Source organism: Oncorhynchus keta, chromosome 9 (assembly GCF_023373465.1).
Source record: "Oncorhynchus keta strain PuntledgeMale-10-30-2019 chromosome 9, Oket_V2, whole genome shotgun sequence".
Taxonomy (NCBI): Eukaryota; Metazoa; Chordata; class Actinopteri; order Salmoniformes; family Salmonidae; genus Oncorhynchus; species Oncorhynchus keta.
The window spans coordinates 31,833,742-31,859,163 of NC_068429.1; the positions used below are offsets into that span (position 1 = coordinate 31,833,742).

Here is a 25,422-nt window from a genome sequence, read left to right on the forward strand (position 1 = left end):
TGTGATACAGCCTGGAAACAAACCAGGGTCTGTAGTGACGCCTCTAGCACTGAGATGCAATGACTTAGATCGCTGCGCCACTCGGGAGAGACTCCATATCAAAAAACAAAAGAACAGATAGATACTTCACTTGTTCACCATTCACCACACAATTCATCCGACATGCTTCAATCACTCCAGAATATTTTTCATCTCTTCAAAATTGACTTCCCACTAGACATCAGATATAACCCTCTTGAGGAGGCCAGACACACACGACACTTCAAACTTGTGTCAATGCACGTTGATCCGCAGAAGCACAAAAAAATCCAAACAAGCCCACATCTCGTGATCCTTACAGCCTTCACTTTACCCAGCAATCTCTCCACCAGTTTGAATAACTCAAATGGTTTATTTAAGATTGGTACTATGCTCAGCTGCTCCTCATTAAGAAACAGTACTCGATACGAAGGATTATTCTCATCACTGTACTCTACTTTGCTTTGTTTTCCATTCTTTTGGAAATACTTCAATTCTCCTTGATTCTACAGCAATTGTATTCAGAATCCACTTCATCATCCGATTCCGCCATTTTTCCATCGGCTATAGGGTTTATGATCGACAGTAATGTTATGCTGTCCCGCTCTTCTAGTCACCTTTCCCCAGTAATCTGACTGCCAAGGAGACAATCTGACTGCCAAGATCATTTAATGTTGGATCATTGATTTACACTTCCAAATTTTAAATCATTGAAGTCACGTCACATGTGAGTCTTAGGCCGATTACTCTTGTCTGAATTGAACAAGCAAGCCAATCGCTCTGGGATGGATTATTCTGCCTTGCACATTAACTTTGTGCGTCACTTCCTTATTGTATTTCGCAAATTCGAGCGCGTTATGATTTTGTTTCATGTGGAAAGGAAAGGCTAGAACCAGCCCGTGTATATTTCGTAAAGTTCTGTTGTAGCTGAAATAATTATATCTGCTGTTCATTTCAAAATGAGTGAAGACCCCGACTCTCCTCCCGAAAGGGAAATGAAGGTAAGGCAAACTATTGTAGCTACGTAGCTAGCAAGTTAACAAGCTCGTAGCATTAGCTTGCTAGCTAGCCTGTCAACCAGCTAGTTAGTGATTTGGGGATAACCTTCCAACTGAAGTAACGTTACGTTATTGTCTGTTTCTTACTGCCAAATTCTCATAATATTACTAGCTAGTAGTTATCCTATATTTTAGTCAAATATGGCTAGTTAAACCAGAATCAACTAGTTAACAACAAAGTCATGAACATCAAACAACTAAACGATGTATGGATTAACAACAGTGTATAGCTAGCTAGCTAGCTAGCTGTATACATTTGGGTGTCTAACACTGACTTTCTTCAACAGTAACTAGCTATGTCAGATCATTAGCTACCTACAAGCTAACTAGTTAGTTACATCCATTTATGAATGCTATTGTGCTCTACCCAAATAACATTCTTTTTGCTATTAGTAGCATTTATTCTAGGAGGCATTCATTCAGCTGCTAGCTATCCCAACGTAATTTATTTCCAAATCCACCTCGTCCTGTCAACAATATCTTGTTGTTAACATAGTCAAAATGGGCTTTACAGATATTAACCCTTGTGTTGTTTAATGGATAAAAAAAGAAGACCGCCACTATGTTTAACCGCAGAGAAAACCCCCGAAATTATATTTTTTCAACTTTTCCTAGAGTGAAAAAGTGAAACATCGCCTTTGTTCATATTTCCATGAAAGATGTACACCACCAGGGTAGGGCTGGGCAATATGGCCAAAATATTATATCACGCTATTTGTATATATATTTTAAAAAAGGATGGTATGAAGGTATTTTTAGTTTTTGAATAATACAAGTTTTACATTTGCTTTATGGGTAGTGAGTGATCCTAGGGTAGCAACACATACATTCTAAGTGATTCTCTCTCCATTCTGATGGTTTTATACTGTTCAATTCAACTTCAACCAAAACAAATTTCAGCATTTCTGCATTTCCTGCACTATATTGCAGTGGTGAAAAAAGTACCCAATTGTCATTCTTGAGTAAAAGTAAAGATATGTTAATAGAAAATTACCCAGTAAAAGTCTAAAAGTATTTGGTTTTAAATATACTTAACTATCAAAAGTAAATGTAATTGATAAAATGTACTTAAGTATCAGAAGTAAAAGTTTAAATCATTTCAAATTCCTTATTAAGCAAACCAGATGGCATCATTGTCTTTTTTTTTACCCCCCTTTTTTTCTCCATAATTTTGTGGTATCCAATTGGTAGTAGTTACAGTATTGTCTCATCGATGCAACTCCCGTACGGACTCGGGAGAGGCGAAGGTCAAGAGCCATGCGTCCTCCGAAACACAACCTAGCAGCACTGCTTCTTGACACAATGCACATCCAATCCGGAAGCCAGCCGCACCAATGTGTCGGAGGACCTGGTCAGCGTGCACTGCGCCCGACCCACCACAGGTGCGTGATATCCCTGCCGGCCAAACCCTCCCTAACCTGGGCGACGCTGGACCAATTGTGCATTACCCCATGTGCCTCCCGGTTGAGGCCGGCTGCGACAGAGCCTGGGCTCGAACCCAGAATCTCTGGTGGCACAGCTAGCGATGCGGTGTCTTAGACCACTGCGCCACCCGGGAGGCCGGCACCATTTTTTAAATTTACGGATAGCCAGGGGCACACTTCAGCACTCAGACATAATTTACAAACAAAGCATTTGTTTAGTGAGTCCTCCAGATCAGAGGCAGTAGATGACCAGGGATTTTCTCTTGACAAGTGTGTGTATTGGACCATTTTCCTGTCCTGCTAAGCATTCAAAATGTAACGAGTACTTTCAGGTGTCAGTAAAAATGTATGGAGTAAAAGGTACAGTATTTTCTTTGGAATGTAGTGAAGTAAAGTACAGATACCAACAACAAAAAATATGAAGTAATACTTGAAAGTATTTTTACTTAAGCATTGTTTACAAATGGGGAATGTAGTCAGAGGCTATCAAGGTGCTTCTGATGACAGTCCCCCCAGTACTCTCTTTGCTGAAGAAATAAGTGCACAATTCAGTGCCCAACAAGTCTTAGATCTGATTTTTTTTTAGATGTCCAGGAGGAACAAGAGAACAATGATTTAGATGTGCAGGTGGTATCTGAATAAGAAGATGGGGAAGAATACAACCCAGAGTGCAATGCATCATCTTCAGATGAAGAAATCCCCCAAGCTGAAAGAGAAGTTTCTGTCAAAGAAAAACAAAATAACATGGTCCTTGTCACCATATGACAACCAGGGCAGGATGGCAGCACAACATGGCATAACGATGAAAAGGATGGATGAGATTGACCTGCATGCCTACATAGGGCTGCTAGTCTTAGTGGGTGTGCATAGGTCCCAAGGTGAGGCTACATGTTGTCTCTGGAATGCAGAGAGTGGAAAGGTGCATTTTTGTGCCACGATGCCACTGAAAGTCTTTCACACTTTCTCAAGAGTGCTGCGATTTGATAACCGTGAGTCAAGACCTGCAAGACATGAGAGACAAACTGGCGGCCAAAAGAGAGGTCTGGGAGAAGTGGGTGGAGCGTCTGCCATACCTCTACAACCTTGGGCCTGAAGTAACAGCGGATGAGTAACTGATTCCATTGAGGTACATTTTTATTTTCATATCTGTAATGTAAGTGATTTTCAGTTAATTTGATTATGTATTGCTGTAATATCATTGATTTATGTCATTGTTTTCTGTGACACTGATACTAAATACTGATAGTAATCTTTGTCAAAAGGTCACTCTCCTTTCTGGCAGTATATGCCCAGCAAGCAAGCAAAGTATCGCATCAAGATGTGGGTGGCCTGTGACGCACAATCCATCTACGCTTGGAAGATGTAAGTCTACACAGAGAAGCTGACCAGTGGAGGCCTGGAGAAGAACCAGGGTATGTGGGCTGCGCTTCATGTGACCGATGGACTGAAGGGGCAATTTGACAATTGACAATTTCTTCAACTCTTATGAACTCAGCCAGCAGCTCCTGAAGAGGAAGATCACCATGGTTGGCACAGTTAGAAAGAACAGGCCTGAGCTCCACCCTACACTCCTCTCAACAAGGGGGAGATTGGCCATCTCATCAAAGTTTGCCTTCACCCCACCACCACTCTAGTTTCTTACCTCCCAAATAGGAACAATAATGTGGTCCTCCTGAGCACATTGCACAACATGGCTGAGATCAGTGATTGTGAGGACAGGAAGCCAGCCATCATCCTGGACTACAACCACAGCAAAGGAGGTGTGGACAACATGGACAAGGTGATTGAACTTACAGCTGCAGCAGGATAACTGCCCGCTGGCCCATGGTCATCTTCCATAACATAATTTATGTGTCCTCATACAATGCCTTCATGATATGGAGCAAGATCAACCCTACCTGGATGCCTGATAAGCGGAACAAGAGGAGGGTGTTCCTGGAGCAGCTGGGAAAGGCACTTGTAACCCCACACATTCACTGAAGGGAGCACCTCCTCCCCACAGCAGCCTCTGCACCGCTTGTGAAAGCTCTTCAGGGGGCTGAATCTTGTCCTGATCCACCTGAGTCTGGGGTGGGCAAGAGGAGGAGATGCCAATTCTGCCCCCCCAAAGAAGGACTGTAAAACAAATACTATGTGCTGCACATGTGAGAAATACATCTGCAAAGTCCATTCACAAACACTTGCATACTGTCCTATATGTGCTAATTAGTTGATAGATTTATGTTCTTCACATTTCTGTTTTGCAACTATCTTATTTATTGTTGTTTATGCACTTTATGGTTGGGGGCAATGGTTAAAAAATGGGAGAAGACTGTTAAGACTGTATTTTGTAGTTGAATTCGTCATTGTACAGTATAAGAATATATTACTATTTTGCCAAAAAAGTTCAAGACTGTTATGGTTTCCCTTCAATAAAATGCATTCAAAACTACTTTCTGCACATTTCTGCTACATTCTTAGGCCATACTAGTGCTATCTCTTGATAAAAATGTAGGTTTACACCTATGCAGTACCTTTAGCAATAATAATTATGAACCTCTACTTTAGTAAAGAAAATAATTATGACCGATGTATTGTAATAAAATCAAGTGGTGTCCACTGATTTTAAATACATTCTTTCTGCATTGTGAAGAGGGAAAACCCAGATATTCACAAAGTTTGAATTGTTTCTAAATAGATTTGGGGTTTAAAATTCAGTTTAAATGCTTTATTTTAGGGGATTAGTGAAGGCGGGTCATTTGTTTGTACCCTTAGAACAAGGGGAGTATACAGAATGTTAAGATTAGACAAGGGTTAAACGAGTAGCCTACATGAGACTAAATTCAGTGCCATCACAGTCATTAAGTATTCTATTATTTTATGCAGGATTTTCAGTTCCGGCAAATGAAGAAAACCCGTGTCTTTGATTCACCTGATGACCTGCCGAAGGATAGATCATGTCTGCTCGCCATCTCCAACAAATTTGGACTGACATTTGTCGGACTAGACAGAAAGATCAAGGTGTACCTCACGGGGGACATCCTAGCTTCAGACAAAGTTGATGGAAACTCCAATGAAATAGGTAAGATGTTCTGTACATTGGTCATTCTGTCTCGTACAGTTTTCCTAAGCAATGACAGTTATGGCGTGCCTTGGCCAATGTAACTTGACTTTACCTTTTTCTCTCAATCTTACTCTTTCTCAGTTGAGGGGATAGCAGCCTTAGCTGATGTTCATGTGGAGTTGCCTGTGCACAACCTGGGACTCAGCAGTGATGAGCTCACCCTGTCAGTCAGTGGCATGTCAGAAGCATCAGGCCTGTCACTGGCCTTCTATGACGTCCGCACCTTCATCAACAAGGTGATTAACTCTAATAACAACCCCCCCACTGCTAATGGAGTGGTACGGTTTCGTCATGGTGAAACAGAGTTCAGAGTCCATGCTTTGATATGGTTTGAAAGCACATCAAGACTAGTCACCCCAACTTCTTCAGTTCCATATTTTTCCCACACACCTAATACCCTCACTTCTATGGCTGCCCCCTCTCTCCAGGCCCGACCGCAGAAGTTGCCATTTGCGACTCTGCAACTGAGAGCCGGCCTGGGCATTATTGTGCAGGACCTCAAATGGAACCCGGTGCAGGTGTCCATGCTGGCCACCTGTCTGTCTGACGGCAGCATGATGGTGCTGGAGGTCACAGACGGCATCACAGTGCAGGCCCAGCTACCCGCCACGGCGGGCATCACCTGTGGTAAGTGTGACATAGTGTGTAATAACTGAGGAATACATTTTTCATGTAATTGGAATTTTATACCATTTGTTTTCAATTTATGTCATCTCCCTTAATACAGTATGTTGGAGTCCCAAAGGAAAGCAAGTAGCAGCAGGAAAAATGAATGCAACAGTCAGTCAGTATACTCCAGTAAGTCTGTACCAACAACTCTCAGTATAATACATTAACAACGTTAGACACACTTATTATTCCTGTGAAGTCTGGAGTGAATGATGTATTTTGCCCGCAGGAGGTTGGTGGCACCATAATGACTGGAGCTGTAATAGTGGAATGGTATTAAGTACATCAAACACGTGGTTTCCAGGTGTTTGATGCCATTCCATTTGCTCCGTTCTCGTGATTTATATTGATTATGCCCTGGTCTAACTCTGCTCTCCTGAACAGGGGCTTCAGGAGAAGAAAGTGATCCCCTGCCCAAGCTTCTACAGCTCTGACAACCCTGTCAAAGGTAAACTTGACCCAGATCAGGCTGACCTGAAGTAATAAACCTGAAATTGAACATTTCAGTGCCTTTATTTTCCTGCCTGATAACCTCAATTATAAGTTTTCTTTGTGTTGTCCTTTCTCTGTCAGTGCTGGATGTGCAGTGGCTGAGTACGTTTGTGTTTGCTGTGGCATATGCAGCAGCCGACGGCTGTCCGGAAACACCTCCTGAACTGGTGGTGATCTCCCTCCCTGTGAGTAGTACCAGATGTCATGCATCTGAATGATGATGAGATCATTTTGCCGTGCTAATTGTTCATTGTTCTAATACTAATAGGGTCATTTCACTCAGTGACTGAAATATTTTCTCTCCTAAATGATAATTTATGGGTTTGCCTTTTTCATTATTACTGAAACCATTTTGACAATTAACATTTTGATATGTCAGACAAAGACAGAGAAGAGGGAGGAGAGGTACCTGAACTTCAACGACCCGGTGTACGGCACCTGCACAGAGAGACAGCACCACTACTTCCTCAGCCACATAGAGGACTGGTGAGACGCTCCTCACTCTGTATTCTGCCCTGCCTGTCTGCAGATATTGTTTATTTTCTTGTTTGTAGAAAGTGGCTTTTGTATGCATACTCAGTTGGTATAACTTCGTTCCATTTCCCTCTGGCTCTCAACTTCAATGTTCGAGGAACAGCTGTGAGGTTGGTGAATCACTTATGCTCATTGTTATTTTTTCTTCTTTCAGGGATGTTGTTCTTGCCGCATCAGCAGCCTCCATTGAAGTCAGTGTCATCGCCAAGCAAGAAGATAAGGTAATATTTGTCAATCAGGCTTGATTCTCACTCTGGGCCTTAGAAACTAAAGCAGTTCAAGGTCAATGTGGATTTCAGATATCTTTGTGCAGAACATAGTCTCATCCATTGGACAAGACATCACCTTAGCATCTTCTGATAAATGATTATGGAGTTGTAAAGCCCTAATCAAAGGCCAACTGATATTGATCAATTGAGCCCCTGAGTGTCTGTCTGTTGTCATGTAACCTCTCTGTGCAATGTGCTTTTGTGTTGTTCAGACCAACTGGGAGCTGTGGCTGCTGGAGGATGCCAGCAGGGGAGAGCTGCCTGTCTCTCAGAATAACGATGACACGCTGCCCCTGGGCATGGCCATCGACTACACCAGCCAGCAGGAGATCCACATCAGTGAGTGGTTGCTGCTCTCTCCCCTTCCAGCTTTCCACATTCTTCTGACCCCATTCCAAACCGGTCACTTTCTCCTTGATGGATTTGTAATTCTCCCCTCGCTGAATGAAAGGACTTTGCCATATTGTTACCAGTTCATTCAGATCTAAGAGTGTGGCGTAGGCAGAAAGGGTCAAGCAAAAGAAGCTGGTGAACCATTTGGAATCAGCTGATATGTTTGTCAACAATGTAGGGCTGACCCCATTTCGTCGACTGGTCGATAGGCTGATGGTCGACCAAGATTTCTTTACTCAAGCAGTAGCAAAAAAAAAAAAAAATAGCAAGACACCTGTCTGAATGGACTGATCCATTGTCCAGTCCATCAGTCTAAGACATGTGCTACTGAAATTGTATATTGTTATACTATGTAAGAACAATGGTGCAACACAAATACAAATGATATTATTTTATAACAGATGTGCTTTCTCCTGCTTGGGATAGTGGTCGCTGTCTGCGGTTCATAATATCACATTTAACCAGCATATTGGTGTGGAGAACAATGCGCCGGAGGCAACAGCAGAGTTAGGAGATGAGAAAACAGCCCTTGTCTTAATTGTTTAAGAAAATTGAGGAGAGAGGTAACACCAACTTAATTAGGTCTAGAATCAAAATCGCCTAGCCGTGAAATGTGCCTGGATTTATATCATCATCCATATATACTACCTTTCATATCATCATCCATATACACTACCATTCATTACTGTTCCTATATTATCATCCATGTTCACTACCGTTCCTATATTATCATCCATGTTCACTACCGTTCCTATATTATCATCCATGTACACTACCGTTCCTATATCATCATCGTCTTGTTTTCAGATTAGCCTTGTTAACATCCCCAGCTACAATGAATGCAGCCTCAGGATATGTGGTTTCCAGTTTACATAGAGTCAAATAAAGTTCGTTCAGGGCCATCGATGTGTCTGCTTGGGGGGAAATATATACGGCTGTCATTATAATCGAAGAGAATTCCCTTGGTAGATAATGCGGTTGACATTTGATTGTGAGGAATTCTAAGTCAGGTGAACAGAAGGACTTGAGTTCCTGTATGTTGTTATGATCACATCACGTCTCGTTAATCATAAGGCATAACCCCACGCCCCTCTTCTTACCAGAAAGATGTTTGTTTCTGTCGGCGCGATGCTTGAAGAAACCAGCTGGCTGCACCGACTCCGATAGCGTCTCTCGAGTGAGCCATGTTTCCGTCAATTAAAGAACGTTAGTCTCTCTGCAATGCTACCCTTGCTCGGATTTCATCAACCTTGTTGTCAAGAGACTGGACATTGGCGAGTAGTATGCTAGGGAGTGCTGCGCGATGTGCCCGTCTCCGGAGCCTGACCAGAAGAACGCTTCGTTTTGCCTCTTTTACAACGTCGTTGTTTTGGGTCGCTGGCTGGGATCCGATCCTTTGTCCTGGGTGGAAGGCAGAACACAGGATCCGCTTTGGGAAATTCACATTAATGGTCGTAATGATGGTGAGTTGACGTTACTTTTATATTCAGTAGTTCCTCCCGATTGCATGTAATGAAACCTAAGATTACCTGGGGTACCAATGTAAGAAATAACACATGCATAAACAAAATACTGCATAGTTTCCTAGGAACATGAAGCGAGGCGGCCATCTTTGTCGGCGCCGGAAGTCTATATGACGATATATCATCGTCATCCATATACACTACCGTTCATATATCATCGTCATTCATATACACTACCGTTCATATATCATCGTCATTCATATACACTACCGTTCATATATCATCATCCATACACACTACCGTTCATATATCATTGTCATCCATATACACTACCGTTTATATATCATCCATATACACTACCGTTCATATATCATCATCCATATACACTACCGTTCATATATCGTCGTCCATGTACACTACCGTTCCTATATCGTCGTCCATGTACACTACCGTTCATATATCATCATCCATACACACTACCGTTCATATATCATTGTCATCCATATACACTACCGTTTATATATCATCCATATTCACTACCGTTCATATATCATCATCCATGTACACTACCGTTCATAAATCATCGTCCATGTACACTACCGTTCATAAATCATCGTCCATGTACACTACCGTTCCTGTATCGTCGTCCATGTACACTACCGTTCCTATATCGTCGTCCATGTACACTACCGTTCCTATATCGTCGTCCATGTACACTACCGTTCCTATATCGTCGTCCATGTACACTACCGTTCCTATATCGTCGTCCATGTACACTACCGTTCCTATATCGTCGTCCATGTACACTACCGTTCCTATATCGTCGTCCATGTACACTACCGTTCCTATGTCATCGTCGTCCATGTACACTACCGTTCCTATATCGTCGTCCATGTACACCACCGTTCCTATATCATCGTTGTCCATGTACACTACCGTTCCTATATCATCGTCGTCCATGTACACTACCGTTCCTATATCATCGTCGTCCATGTACACTACCGTTCCTATATCATCGTCGTCCATGTACACTACCGTTCCTATATCATTGTCGTCCATATACACTACCATTCACTACCGTTCATATATCATCATCATCCATATACACTACCGTTCATAAATCATCGTCCATGTACACTACCGTTCATAAATCATCGTCCATGTACACTACCGTTCCTATATCGTCGTCCATGTACACTACCGTTCCTATATCGTCGTCCATGTACACTACCGTTCCTGTGTCGTCGTCCATGTACACTACCGTTCCTGTATCGTCGTCCATGTACACTACCGTTCCTGTATCGTCGTCCATGTACACTACCGTTCCTATATCGTCGTCCATGTACACTACCGTTCCTATATCGTCGTCCATGTACACTACCGTTCCTATATCGTCGTCCATGTACACTACCGTTCCTATATCGTCGTCCATGTACACTACCGTTCCTATATCGTCGTCCATGTACACTACCGTTCCTATATCGTCGTCCATGTACACTACCGTTCCTATGTCATCGTCGTCCATGTACACTACCGTTCCTATGTCATCGTCGTCCATGTACACTACCGTTCCTATGTCATCGTCGTCCATGTACACTACCGTTCCTATATCATTGTCGTCCATATACACTACCATTCACTACCGTTCATATATCATTGTCATCCATATACACTACCGTTCATATATCATCATCCATATACACGACTGTTCATATATCATCATCCATACACACTACCGTTCATATATCATCATCATCCATATACACTACCGTTCATATATCATCATCATCCATATACACTACCGTTCATATATCATCATCATCCATATACACTACCGTTCATAAATCATCGTCCATGTACACTACCGTTCCTATATCGTCGTCCATGTACACTACCGTTCCTATATCATTGTCGTCCATATACACTACCATTCACTACCGTTCATATATCATTGTCATCCATATACACTACCGTTCATATATCATCATCCATATACACGACTGTTCATATATCATCATCCATACACACTACCGTTCATATATCATCATCATCCATATACACTACCGTTCATATATCATCATCATCCATATACACTACCGTTCATATATCATCATCATCCATATACACTACCGTTCATAAATCATCGTCCATGTACACTACCGTTCCTATATCGTCGTCCATGTACACTACCGTTCCTATATCGTCGTCCATGTACACTACCGTTCCTATATCGTCGTCCATGTACACTACCGTTCCTATATCGTCGTCCATGTACGCTACCGTTCCTATATCGTCGTCCATGTACGCTACCGTTCCTATATCGTCGTCCATGTACGCTACCGTTCCTATATCGTCGTCCATGTACGCTACCGTTCCTATATCGTCGTCCATGTACGCTACCGTTCCTATATCGTCGTCCATGTACGCTACCGTTCCTATATCGTCGTCCATGTACGCTACCGTTCCTATATCGCGTCCATGTACGCTACCGTTCCTATATCGTCGTCCATGTACGCTACCGTTCCTATATCGTCGTCCATGTACGCTACCGTTCCTATATCGTCGTCCATGTACGCTACCGTTCCTATATCGTCGTCCATGTACGCTACCGTTCCTATATCGTCGTCCATGTACGCTACCGTTCCTATATCGTCGTCCATGTACGCTACCGTTCCTATATCGTCGTCCATGTACGCTACCGTTCCTATATCGTCGTCCATGTACGCTACCGTTCCTATATCGTCGTCCATGTACGCTACCGTTCCTATATCGTCGTCCATGTACGCTACCGTTCCTATATCGCCCATGTACGCTACCGTTCCTATATCGTCGTCCATGTACGCTACCGTTCCTATATCGTCGTCCATGTACGCTACCGTTCCTATATCGTCGTCCATGTACGCTACCGTTCCTATATCGTCGTCCATGTACGCTACCGTTCCTATATCGTCGTCCATGTACGCTACCGTTCCTATATCGTCGTCCATGTACGCTACCGTTCCTATATCGTCGTCCATGTACGCTACCGTTCCTATATCGTCGTCCATGTACGCTACCGTTCCTATATCGTCGTCCATGTACGCTACCGTTCCTATATCGTCGTCCATGTACGCTACCGTTCCTATATCGTCGTCCATGTACGCTACCGTTCCTATATCGTCGTCCATGTACGCTACCGTTCCTATATCGTCGTCCATGTACGCTACCGTTCCTATATCGTCGTCCATGTACGCTACCGTTCCTATATCGTCGTCCATGTACGCTACCGTTCCTATATCGTCGTCCATGTACGCTACCGTTCCTATATCGTCGTCCATGTACGCTACCGTTCCTATATCGTCGTCCATGTACGCTACCGTTCCTATATCGTCGTCCATGTACGCTACCGTTCCTATATATCGTCGTCCATGTACGCTACCGTTCCTATATCGTCGTCCATGTACGCTACCGTTCCTATATCGTCGTCCATGTACGCTACCGTTCCTATATCGTCGTCCATGTACGCTACCGTTCCTATATCGTCGTCCATGTACGCTACCGTTCCTATATCGTCGTCCATGTACGCTACCGTTCCTATATCGTCGTCCATGTACGCTACCGTTCCTATATCGTCGTCCATGTACGCTACCGTTCCTATATCGTCGTCCATGTACGCTATTCCTATATCGTCGTCCATGTACGCTACCGTTCCTATATCGTCGTCCATGTACGCTACCGTTCCTATATCGTCGTCCATGTACGCTACCGTTCCTATATCGTCGTCCATGTACGCTACCGTTCCTATATCGTCGTCCATGTACGCTACCGTTCCTATATCGTCGTCCATGTACGCTACCGTTCCTATATCGTCGTCCATGTACGCTACCGTTCCTATATCGTCGTCCATGTACGCTACCGTTCCTATATCGTCGTCCATGTACGCTACCGTTCCTATATCGTCGTCCATGTACGCTACCGTTCCTATATCGTCGTCCATGTACGCTACCGTTCCTATATCGTCGTCCATGTACGCTACCGTTCCTATATCGTCGTCCATGTACGCTACCATTCACTACCGTTCATATATCATCATCCATATACACTACCGTTCATATATGTTCATCCATATACACTACCGTTCATATATCATTGTCATCCATATACACTACCGTTCATATATCATCATCATCCATATACACGACTGTTCATATATTATTGTCATCCATATACACTACCGTTTATATATCATCGTCATCCATATACACTACCATTCACTACCGTTCATATATCATTGTCATCCATATACACTACTGTTCATATATCATCATCCATATACACTACTGTTCATATGTCATCATCCATATACACTGCCGTTCATATATCATCATCCATATACACTACCGTTCCTATATCATCCATATACACTACCGTTCATATATGTTCATCCATATACACTACCGTTCATATATCATCGTCATCCATATACACTACCATTCACTACCGTTCATATATCATTGTCATCCATATACACTACTGTTCATATATCATCATCCATATACACTACTGTTCATATGTCATCATCCATATACACTGCCGTTCATATATCATCATCCATATACACTACCGTTCCTATATCATCCATATACACTACCGTTCCTATATCATCCATATACACTACCGTTCATATATGTTCATCCATGTACACTACCGTTCCTATATCATCGTCCATGTACACTACCGTTCCTATATCATCGTCCATGTACACTACCGTTCCTATATCGTCGTCCATGTACACTACCGTTCCTATATCGTCGTCCATGTACACTACCGTTCCTATATCGTCGTCCATGTACACTACCGTTCCTATATCGTCGTCCATGTACACTACCGTTCCTATATCGTCGTCCATGTACACTACCGTTCCTATATCGTCGTCCATGTACACTACCGTTCCTATATCGTCGTCCATGTACACTACCGTTCCTATATCGTCGTCCATGTACACTACCGTTCCTATATCGTCGTCCATGTACACTACCGTTCCTATATCGTCGTCCATGTACACTACCGTTCCTATATCGTCGTCCATGTACACTACCGTTCCTATATCGTCGTCCATGTACACTACCGTTCCTATATCGTCGTCCATGTACACTACCGTTCCTATATCGTCGTCCATGTACACTACCGTTCCTATATCGTCGTCCATGTACACTACCGTTCCTATATCGTCGTCCATGTACACTACCGTTCCTATATCGTCGTCCATGTACATTACCGTTCCTATATCGTCGTCCATGTACACTACCGTTCCTATATCGTCGTCCATGTACACTACCGTTCCTATATCGTCGTCCATGTACACTACCGTTCCTATATCGTCGTCCATGTACACTACCGTTCCTATATCGTCGTCGTCCATGTACACTACCGTTCCTATATCGTCGTCGTCCATGTACACTACCGTTCCTATATCGTCGTCGCCCATGTACACTACCGTTCCTATATCGTCGTCGTCCATGTACACCACCGTTCCTATATCGTCGTCGTCCATATACACTACCGTTCCTATATCATCGTCGTCCATGTACACCACCGTTCCTATATCATCGTCGCCCATGTACACTACCGTTCTTATATCATCTTCCATATACACTACCGTTCAAAAGTTTGGGGTCACTTAGAAATGTCCTTGTTTTTGAAAGAAAAGCACATTTTCTGTTCATTAAAATAACATCACATTGATCAGAAATACGGTGTAGACTTTGTTAATCTTGTAAATGACAATTGTAGCTGGAAATGGCAGATAAAAAAAAAAGAATATCTACATAGACATTGAGGCCAATTTTTAGCAGCCATCACTCCTGTGTTCCAATGGCACATTGTGTTAGCTAATCCAAGTTTATCATTTTAAAAGGCTAATTGATCATTAGTAAATAATTTTGCAATTATGTTAGCATAGCTGAAAACTGCTGTCCTGATATAAAGAAGCAATAAAACTGGCCTTTAGACTAGTTGAGTATCTGGAGCATCAGCATTTGTGGGTTTGATTACAAGCTCCAAATGGCCAGAAACAAATACCTTTCTTCTGAAACTTGTTAGTCTATTCTTGTTCTGAGGAATGAAAGCTATTCCATGTGAGAAATTGCCAAGAAATTGAAGATCTTGTACAACTCTGTGTACTACTCCCTTCACAGAACAGCGCAAACTGGCCCTAACCAGAATAGAAAGAGTGGGAGGGTCCGGTGCACAAATGAGCAGGAGGACAAGTACATTAGTGTCTAATTTGAGAAACAGACGCCTCACAAGTCCTCAACTGGCAGCTTCGTTAAATCGTACCTGCAAAACACCCGTCTCAACGTCAACAGTGAAGAGGCGACTCCAGGATGCTGACCTTCTAGGCAGACCAAGATCTTTAGTTTAGTCTGGGACAGCCCTACAACCATTCCAGGACAAGTTATAGTGGAGTACTCTTGTGATGGTTAGTTTCTATCAATTCCCCATGACGTATATCACCAGTAGCAGTCTACATTTACCGTTAATTCCCAGAATTTCTAATCTACAATGTTGGTTTGGTTATGGTAATTTCTCTTCATGCATTCAATATTAAGAATATACAAAACATTAAGGACACCTGCTCTTTCCATGACAGACTGACCAAGTGAATCCTGGTGAAAGCTATGATCCCTTATTGATGTAACCTGTTCAATTTTCTTCAATCAGATGAAGGGGAATAAGGAAGGATTTTTAAGCCTTAAGACATGGATTGTGTATATGTGCTATTCAGATGGTGAGTGGGGAAGACAAAATATTTAAGTGCCTTTTGAACGGGTTTTGATACCAGGCGCACAGGTTTGTGTCAAGAACTGTACCGCTGCTGGGTTTTTCACGCTCAACAGTTACCCGTTTGTATCCACAATGCTCCACCACCCAAAGGACATCCAGCCAACTTGATACAATTGTGGGAAGCATTGGAGTCAATATGGGCCAGCATCCTTGTGGAACGCTTTCGACACCTTGTATATTCCAAACTTCGACCAATTGAGGCTGTTCTGAGGGCAAAAGGGGGGCTGCAACTCAATATTAGGAATGAATTCCTAATCTTTGGTATACTCAGTGTTATTATTATTATTACTACTAATACTACTACAGTAGTTTACCGTTCTGATTGTAGGAGTGGACACGCTTGTAGAGCTCACAATGTACAGTGCATTCAGAAAGTATTCAGACCACTTGACTTTTTTCACATTTTTGTATGAAAATTTGAAGTGTACACCCTTATTCTAAAATGGATTCAATTGCTGTTTTTCCCTCAATCTACACATAATACCCCAAAATGATGAAGCAAAAGCAGATTTTTAGAAATGTTTGCAAATGTGAAAAAAAAATCACATGTTTAAATTTACACCCCGTTTTCTCCCCAATTTCGTGGTATCCAATCGTTTTAGTGGCTACTATCTTGTCTCATCGCTACAACTCCCGTACGGGCTCGGGAGAGACTAAGGTTGAAAGTCATGCGTCCTCCGATACACAACCCAACCAAGCCGCGCTGCTTCTTAACACAACGCGCATCCAACCCGCATCCAACCCACTGCGCCACCCAGGAGGCTACAGATATCACATTTACATAAGTATTCAGACCCTTTACTCAGTACTTTTCTGATGCACCTTTGGCAGGGATTACAGCCTCAAGTCTTCTTGGGTATGACGCTACATGCTTGGCACACCTGTATTTGATGTTTCTCCCATTCTTCTCTGCAGAACCTCTCAAGCTCTGTCAAGTTGAATGGGGAGTGTCGCTGCACAGCTAATTTCAGGTCTCCAGAGATGTTTTATCAGGTTCAAGTCTGGGCTCTGGCTGAGCCACTCAAGGACATTGGAAGGGAACCTTCGTCCCAGTCTGAGGTCCTGAGCAGGTTTTCATCAAGGATCTTTCTCTACTTTGCTCCATTGATCTTTCCCTTGATCCTGACTAGTCTCCAAGTCTCTGCCGTTGAAAAACATCCCCACAGCATGATGCTGTCACCACCATGCTTCACTGTAGGGATGGTGCCAGGTTTCTTCCAGATGTGATGCTTGGCATTCAGGTCAGAGTTCAAGAGAATCTTGTTTCTCGTGGTCAGAGTCCTTTAGGTGCTTTTTGGCAAACTCCAAGCAGGCAGTCATGTGCCTTTTACTGAGGAGTGGCTTCCGTCTGGCCACTCTACCATAAAGGCCTGATTGGTACAATGCTGCAGTGATGGTTGTCCTTCTGGACAGTTCTCCCATCCCCACAGAGGAACTTTGGAGCTTTGTCAGTGACCATCAGGTTCTTAGTCACTTCCCTGACCAAGGCCCTTCTCCCCCGATTGTTCAGTTTGGCCGGGCGGCCAGGTCTAGGAAGAGTCTTCCATTTTAAGAATGATGGAGGCCACTGTGTTCTTGGGGACCTTCAATGTTGAGGACATTTTTTGGTACCCTTCCCCAAATCTTTACCTCGACACAATCCTGTCTCGGAGATCTACGGACAATTCTCTCAACCTCACGGCTTGGTTTTTGCTCTGTTTTTGCTCTGACGTGCACTGTCAACTGGGGGACCTTATATAGACTGGTGTGTGCCTTTCCAAATCATGTCTTGTCAATTGAATTTACCACAGGTGGACTCCAATCAAGTTGTAGAAACATCTCAAGGATGATCAGTGGAAACACCTGATCTCAATTTAGAGTCTCATAGCAAAGTGTCTGAATACTTATGTAAATAAGGTATTTCTGTTTTCTTTTCTTAACCTCTTTACGCTTTGCTGTTATGGGGTATTGCGTGTAGATTGATGAAAAGTATTTTTTAAAACAAATTTTAGAATAAGGCTGTAAATGTAACAAAATGTGAAAAAAGTCAAGGTGTCTGAATGCTTTCCGAAAGCACTGTATAGTTGATTTTATTAAAACACATAGGGTTTGTCTATATATGGAAAAAAATATACATTTTGAAAATTTCTACCAATCGATTGGTCGAAAGAAAACAATACTCTCGTCTGAAGTTTTGTTTTTATTTTTTATGCACTGCAATGTTCCGCTCCTCAGTGTCAGTCAGTAGCATTTGGTATGCGGCGCTGGTTTGCACGTTCTTTTTGGCAGCTGTCAGATGAATAGTGATAAGCTACTGTCTGTCTCGGTATCTACTGGTATCTGGTATCTGATGTTGCTGTCTGGGCTCCCTGCTTAAGACTCCACCAGCAAACCAAACTATCAATTTGAGTAGCATTTTTAAGTGATTGTATTCTCATCAAGCCCTGTCTCGAGAGACCTAGGCTGTATTGGATAGAAAGAGAGGGGGTGGAGGCCCACGTTCATTACAATGACTCGGACGAATGTGAGAACATCAACAAACAGAACCAGACAAGCATGTCTGAGAATGCTGATGAGGTTTACCTTGAGCTTTACAAACTGTTGTTCTCTCTGGAGAGCAGTCTCAGGCAAGCAGACTCATTATTTGTCTCATCACACTGGCTTTAGTGCTGGTTGTTCTCCAAGTGCTCTGGGCTTTGTTTCTTACTAAGAACTCAAGGTCTCTCACGTCTCACAGCAATATAGCAATTCATATGCTTTGTCCTTGTACTTGTCTCGGCTTTTGTTAATGTCCTGGGTACTTGTGTGTGGGTGTGCATCTTCCATGAGCTTCAGTGTGTGTGTGTGTGTGTGTGTGTGTGTGTGTGTGTGTGTCTGTCTGGCTGGGTGTTTGCCTTTTTGTTTCAGTTAAAGTGTGTGTATTCCTGTGTGTTTCTCTCTTGCTACCAATAGTTATACTTAGTTAGTTATACTGGGCGGCAGGGTAGCCTAGTGGTTAGAGCGTTGGACTAGTAACCGGAAGGTTGCAAGTTCAAACCCCTGAGCTGACAAGTTACAAATCTGAACAGGCAGTTAACACACTGTTCCTAGGCCGTCATTGAAAATAAGAATTTGTTCTTAACTGACTTGCCTAGTTAGATAAAGGTAAAATAAAAAAATGTGTATAAACAAAATACTGTACTTGATGCCTCTTTTCCTCGCTATGTCACTACAGCCGATGAGAAGACTTTGCCCCCGGCGCCCACTCTGTTGCTGCTGTCTACAGACGGAGTGCTGTGCCCCTTTTCACTGCTCAACTTCAACCCTGGGGTCAAGCAGCTGGTCGCTGCCCCCACCAGCCTGGCCCTGGACGGAGAGAGACTGCCCCCTGCAGGTCTGGAGGACCTCCAGCTTTTCAACACTGAATACATTTGTCTTATGAAACTTGCAATACCTATACTACTATCATACTGTAAAGTATTTATAATAGTGTTTTGATAGGATCCACTAAAAACAGCTCTCCTCTCTGCATTGCAGGATCTGCAGCTCCCCCACCCCCTTACCCTACCTCCTCTCTCCCATCAGCCCCTGCGGCGTTCCCTCCGCTCCGCCTCCCCTTGGCCACCACACCAAACCCTCCTCCCCCTGCCTCCTCCCCTGCCTCTGTTTCACTGTTCACTGCAGCCCCAGCTCCAGCCTCCTCATCCGGCTTCTCGTTCTCCATGCCCCCCTCTTCCACTGCTCCCTCCGCCTTCTTTCTGGGGGGCTCTACGGCCTTCAGCGCGAGCCCAGCCTTGGGCACCTTGGGTAGCTTCTCCTTCTCTTCCAAGCCCCTGACAGAAACCCCAGCCGCAGCTTCGGCCTTCTCCGTCAGTGCCCCCAAACTTCCAGTGGTCGAAATGGCTCCAGTTCCGGCCCCCACTCCAAAGCCCATCCCCCATCGCCTGGCCACCGCCTCCCCCATCATGGTACTCCGAGGCACCCCCGAGCCAACCACTCCCGCTGTGAAGATGAACCTCAATGACAGGTGAGAGGTTAATATAAGTACCTGAATAACTTTGACTGTTTACATTTCACGTAGTTCAGGTATGAGCAACTGACGGCCCCCCTTTTGTAGGCATGCGGACCAATTTCAACTCAGTTAAAAACAACTCTGTTAGGGTCTCAACTTACTGTTGAGAGTTCGAGTAATAGAATACACAAGGTGCAGTTTTGAAATTTGTTTGTGCATCAGCAGTAACTTAATTAGCCCATGTCGGCAAAATAGTTTTATTTAATGTGTTATTTATTTACTGTTAAGTTAGTCTAGTGGCCCGCTATCTAAACTTGTAGTAAGCATGGATGAATTACCACCTGGGGTGGGGCCCATTGATCATCAGTTATCATCCACCCTATGGCAAAATGTGTAGATTTGCATGAAATTAGTTATCAAATTGCTACATCTTCTCTCCGCCCCATCGCAAAGAAATCTTTCAAATATACTTTTTATCCTCTTTGATGTCATGAGGAGTGTCACAGAAATGTTTTGTTCGCTAGGTGGTGGTGGGGGGGGGGGCTGAATTTGGTATTTTATTAGTATCCACATTAGCTCTTGCAAAAGGAGCAGCTACTCTTCCTGGCGTCCACACAAAACATGAAGCATGACATAATACGAAACATTAATACACAAGCACAGCTCAAGGACAGAACTACATAAAAAAAGTGTAAAGGCACACAGCCTACATATCAGAACATACACACAAACTATCTAGGTCAAAGAGGGGAGAGGTGTTGTGAGGTCCTGCTTTATCTGTTTTTGAAACAAGGTTTGCTGTTTATTTGGGCAGTATAAGATGGAATGGAGTTCCATGCATTAATGACTCTATGTACGCTTTTTGAATTTGTTCTGGATTTGGGGACTGTGATAAGACCCCTGGTGGCATGTCTGGTGGGGTAAGTGTGTGTCTCAGAGCTGTTTGTAAGTAGACTATGCAAACAATTTGGGATTTTCAACAAATGTAATGTTTCTTATTAAAAGAAGTGATGCAGTCAGTCTTGTATTTATATCAGCCCTCTGATTACAATGAAGAGCAAAACGTGCCACTGTTCTGGGCCAGCTGGAGCTTAACTACACCTTTCCTTGCAGCATTTGACCACATGACTGGACAATAATCAAGAAAAGACAAAACTACACTCTGCAGAACTTGCTTTTTGGAGTATGGTGTCAAAAAAGCAGAGCATCTCTTTTTATTACGGACAGACCTCTCCCCATTTTTACAACCATATGTTTTGACCTTTTACAATCTAAGGTAATGGCAAGTAATTTAGTCTCAACTTGTTCATCAGCCACACCGTTCATTACCAGATTCAGCTGAGGTTTAGAATTTAGGGTATTGATTTGTACCAAATACAATGCTCTTAGTTTAGAGATGTTCAAGACCAGTTAATTACTGGCCACCCTTTCCAAAACAGACTGCAGCTCTTTGTTAAGGGTTTCAATTACTTCAATAGCTGTGATTTCAGATGTGTATATGGTTGAACATCGGTGTATTTGGTTGAACATTAGCATACATGGACACACATGTTGTTTTAATGCCAGTGGCAGGTCATTGGTAAAAATAGAAAAGAGTAGAGGGCCTAGAGAGCTGCCCTGCGGTACACCACACTTTACATGTTTGACATTAGAGAAGCTTCCATTAAAGAAAACCCTTTGAGTTATATTTTGTAGATTGCCATATCCTGGATTCAGAGCTGAAGTTGAAAAGCCATAAAACACAAGTTTTTTTCAACAACAGGTTATGGTCAATAATATCAAAGGCTGCACTGAAATCGAACAGTACAGCTCCCACAAGCTTATTATCAATTTATTTCAACAAAACATCTGCCATTTGTTGAGTGCCCTTTATTAGCATACTGAATGTCTGTTCTTCATTTGTTAACAGAGAAATAGCATTGTATTTGGTCAAACACCATTTAAAAAAAAAAAAGAGTTTGCTAAGAGCTAGCAGCAAACTTATAGGTCTGGTTAGAACCAGTAAAGGCCCCTTTACCACTCTTGTGTAGCGGCATTACTTTGGCTTCCCTCCAGGCCTGAGGCTGAAGTCTTTCCTCTAGGCTCAGATTAAAGATATGACAGATAGGAGTGGATATAGAGTCAGATACCATTCTCAGTAGCTTTCCATCTAAGTTGTCAACGCCAGGAGGTTTGTCATTATTGATCGATAACAATAATTTTCCCACCTCCCACACTAACTTTACAAAATTCAAACTTGCGATGCTTGTTTTTTTATGCATGAATACGATGGCTCACTGTTCGTTTGCCCAATGAAATAATCATTAAATTAATTGGCAACATCAAATGTTTTTTTGTTTGGGCCTGATTCGATGAAAGATGGAGTTAAATTTCTCTTTCTGCCCATTTCATTTAAAGTGCTCAAGTTTTTTTCCCATCATTCTTTATCATTGATCTTGGCTTCATGATACAGTTTCTTCTTCTTTTTGTTGAGTTTAGTCACATCTTTTCTCAATTTGCAGTAAGTCACCCAGTCAGATGTGCAGCCAGACTTATTATCCGCTTCTTTTGCCCCATCTCTTTCAACCATACAGTTTTTCATTTCCTGATCAATCCATGGAGCCTTAACCCTTCTAACAGTCAGTTTCTTAACAGGTGCATCCTTAATAATATTTGGAGAAGCAATTTCATAAATTCATCAAGTGCAGCGTCTGGATGTGGGTACGCAGACCCACGAGCCACTGCCGGCCCCTCATGATGAGTTCTGTGTTTTATGGCCCCTACCCCCATCAAAGTTGCCCATCCCTGACTTAGATGTTTGTTGGCTGGCTTAGCTAGACATGCTTATGTTTCTGTCCCTCAGATTCCTGGCAGTAGAGACCCTTGCTGCAGCTCCAGCTTCCCAGCCCTTCTCCTTGAACTCCACACCCAAAGCTGCCTTCTCTGAGCCCAGCAGCCATTCCGCTCCTCTGCCCATAGTCACCAAGTCTGCAGCCATGCCAGGTAAGGAGAATAATAAGCTTTGTTTATACAGCATAATTCATACAGCTGTACAGTGCCTTCAGAAAGTATTCATACCCCCTGACTTATTCCACATTTTGTTGCAGCCTGAATTCAAAATTGATTAAATATAAACATGTATTCACCCATATACACACAACACCCCATAATGACAAAGTGAAAACATGTTTTTAGAAATGTTAGCAAATTTATTGAAAATTAAATGTAATTTACATAAGTATTCACACCCCTGAGTCAATACTTTGTATGAGTACATTTGGCAGTGATTACAGCTTTGAGTTGTCTTGGGTATGTCTATCAGCTTTGCACATCTGGATTTGGGGACTTTCTCCCATTAATTTCCCTTGCAGATTTCCTCAAGCTCTGTTGAGTTTGATAGCGAGCGGTGGTGAACAGCAATCTTCAATTTATTTCCGTAGATTTTCAATGGGAATCAAGTCCGGGCTTTGGCTGGGTCACTCAAGGTCTTTCACATTCTTGTTCTGAAGCCATTCCAGAGTTGCTTCGGCTGTATGCTTGAGGTCATTATCCAGTTGGAACATAGATCTACGCCCCTGGTCATTTTTACACTGAAGCAGGTTCTCATCAAGGATTTGGCTCTATTCACTGTTCCCTCTATTCTTACCAGTCTCCCAGTGCCTGCCGCTGAAAAGCATCCCATAGCACGATGCTGCCACCACCATGATTCACGATAGGGATGGTGTTAGACAGGTCATGAGCTGTGACAGGTTATCTCCAGAAATAGAGCTTTGCATTCAGGCCAAATGGTTTATAGAAAATCTCATCAGACCACAGAATCTTTGGCCGTATGCTCTGAGTCTTTCACATGCCTTTTTGAAAACTCCAGGCATACTGTCATGTGCCTTTTTCTCAGGAGTGGCTTCCGTCCAGCCACTCTCCCATAAAGCCCAAAATGGTGAAGTGCTGTAGAGACTCTTGTCCTTCTGGCAGATTCTCCCATCTCTGCCAAGGATAGCTGTAGTTCTGTCAGTGGTCATTGGGTTCTTGGTCACCTCCCTGACCAAGGTCATTCTTGCCTGGTTGCTCAGTTTGGTCGGATGGCCATCTCTAGGCAGAGTCTGGGTAGTTCCATATTTTCAATTTCCCAACGCTAAAAAACACTGTGGTCTTGGAAACTTTCAACACTCTAGAAATTGTTTCATAACTGTCCCCAGATATGCCTCATTGCAATTCTACCTTGATGATCTACGCACAATTCCTCTGACCTCATGGCTTGGTTTTTGCTCTGACATGCACTATCATCTGTGGGACCTTATATAGACAGGTGTGTGCCTTTCCAAATCATGTCCAGTTAATTGAATTGTCCACAGGTGGACTCCAAGTTGTAGAAACATCTCAAGGCTGATCAAATGAAATTGCATGCACCTGTGCTCAATTTGGAGTGTTATACGGTTGAAGTCGGAAGTTTACATACACTTAGGTTGGAGTCATTAAAACTTGTTTTTCAACCACTCCACAAATTTCTTGTTAACAAACTATAGTTTTGGCAAGTCTCTTGTGTCATGCACAAAGTAGATGTCCTAAGTAATTTTTCCAACAATTTTTTACAGACAGATTATTTAACTTACAACTCACTGTATCACAATTCCAGTGGGTCAGAAGTTTATATACACTAAGTTGACTGTGCCTTAAACAGTTTGAAAATTCCAGAAAATGATGCCATGGCTTTAAAAGCTTCTGATAGGCTAATTGACATCATTTGAGTCAATTGGAGGTGTACCTGTGGATGTATTTCAAGGCCTACCTTCAAACTCAGTGCCTCGTTGCTTGACATCATGGGAAAATCAAAAGAAATCAGTCAAGACCTCAGAAAATAAATTGTAGACCTCCACAAGTCCGGTTCATCCTTGGGAGCAATTTTCAAACTCCTGAAGGTACCACGTTCATCTGTACAAACAATAGTACGCAAGTATAAACACCATGGGACCACGCAGCCATCATACTGCTCAGGAAGGAGACGCGTTCTGTCTCCTAGAGATGAAAGTACTTTGGTGCGAAAAGTGCAAATCAATCTCAGAACAACAGTAAAGGACCTTGTGAAGATGCTGGAGGAAATGGGTACAAAAGTATCTATATCCACAGTAAAACGAGTCCCATATCGACATAACGAAAGGCCGCTCAGCAAGGAAGAAGCCACTGCTCCAAAACTACCATAAAAAAGCCAGACTACGGATTGCAACTGC

General features: G+C 42.9%; 1 protein-coding gene across 1 annotated transcript in view; it reads left to right on the forward strand.

The window, feature by feature from the left end:
• Positions 1-810: 810 nt before the first annotated feature.
• The window catches only part of LOC118387553 (nuclear pore complex protein Nup214), a 75,787-nt gene continuing 51,175 nt past the window's right edge, over positions 811-25,422 (forward strand). The window contains 13 exon segments of the mRNA XM_035776021.2: positions 811-1,019; positions 5,366-5,561; positions 5,685-5,839; positions 6,032-6,230; positions 6,331-6,401; positions 6,657-6,720; positions 6,846-6,949; positions 7,144-7,250; positions 7,453-7,519; positions 7,780-7,906; positions 19,442-19,600; positions 19,744-20,233; positions 23,061-23,200. Of these exon segments, the coding sequence (XP_035631914.2) occupies positions 978-1,019; positions 5,366-5,561; positions 5,685-5,839; positions 6,032-6,230; positions 6,331-6,401; positions 6,657-6,720; positions 6,846-6,949; positions 7,144-7,250; positions 7,453-7,519; positions 7,780-7,906; positions 19,442-19,600; positions 19,744-20,233; positions 23,061-23,200 (1,921 nt within the window). The 5' untranslated portion in view covers positions 811-977.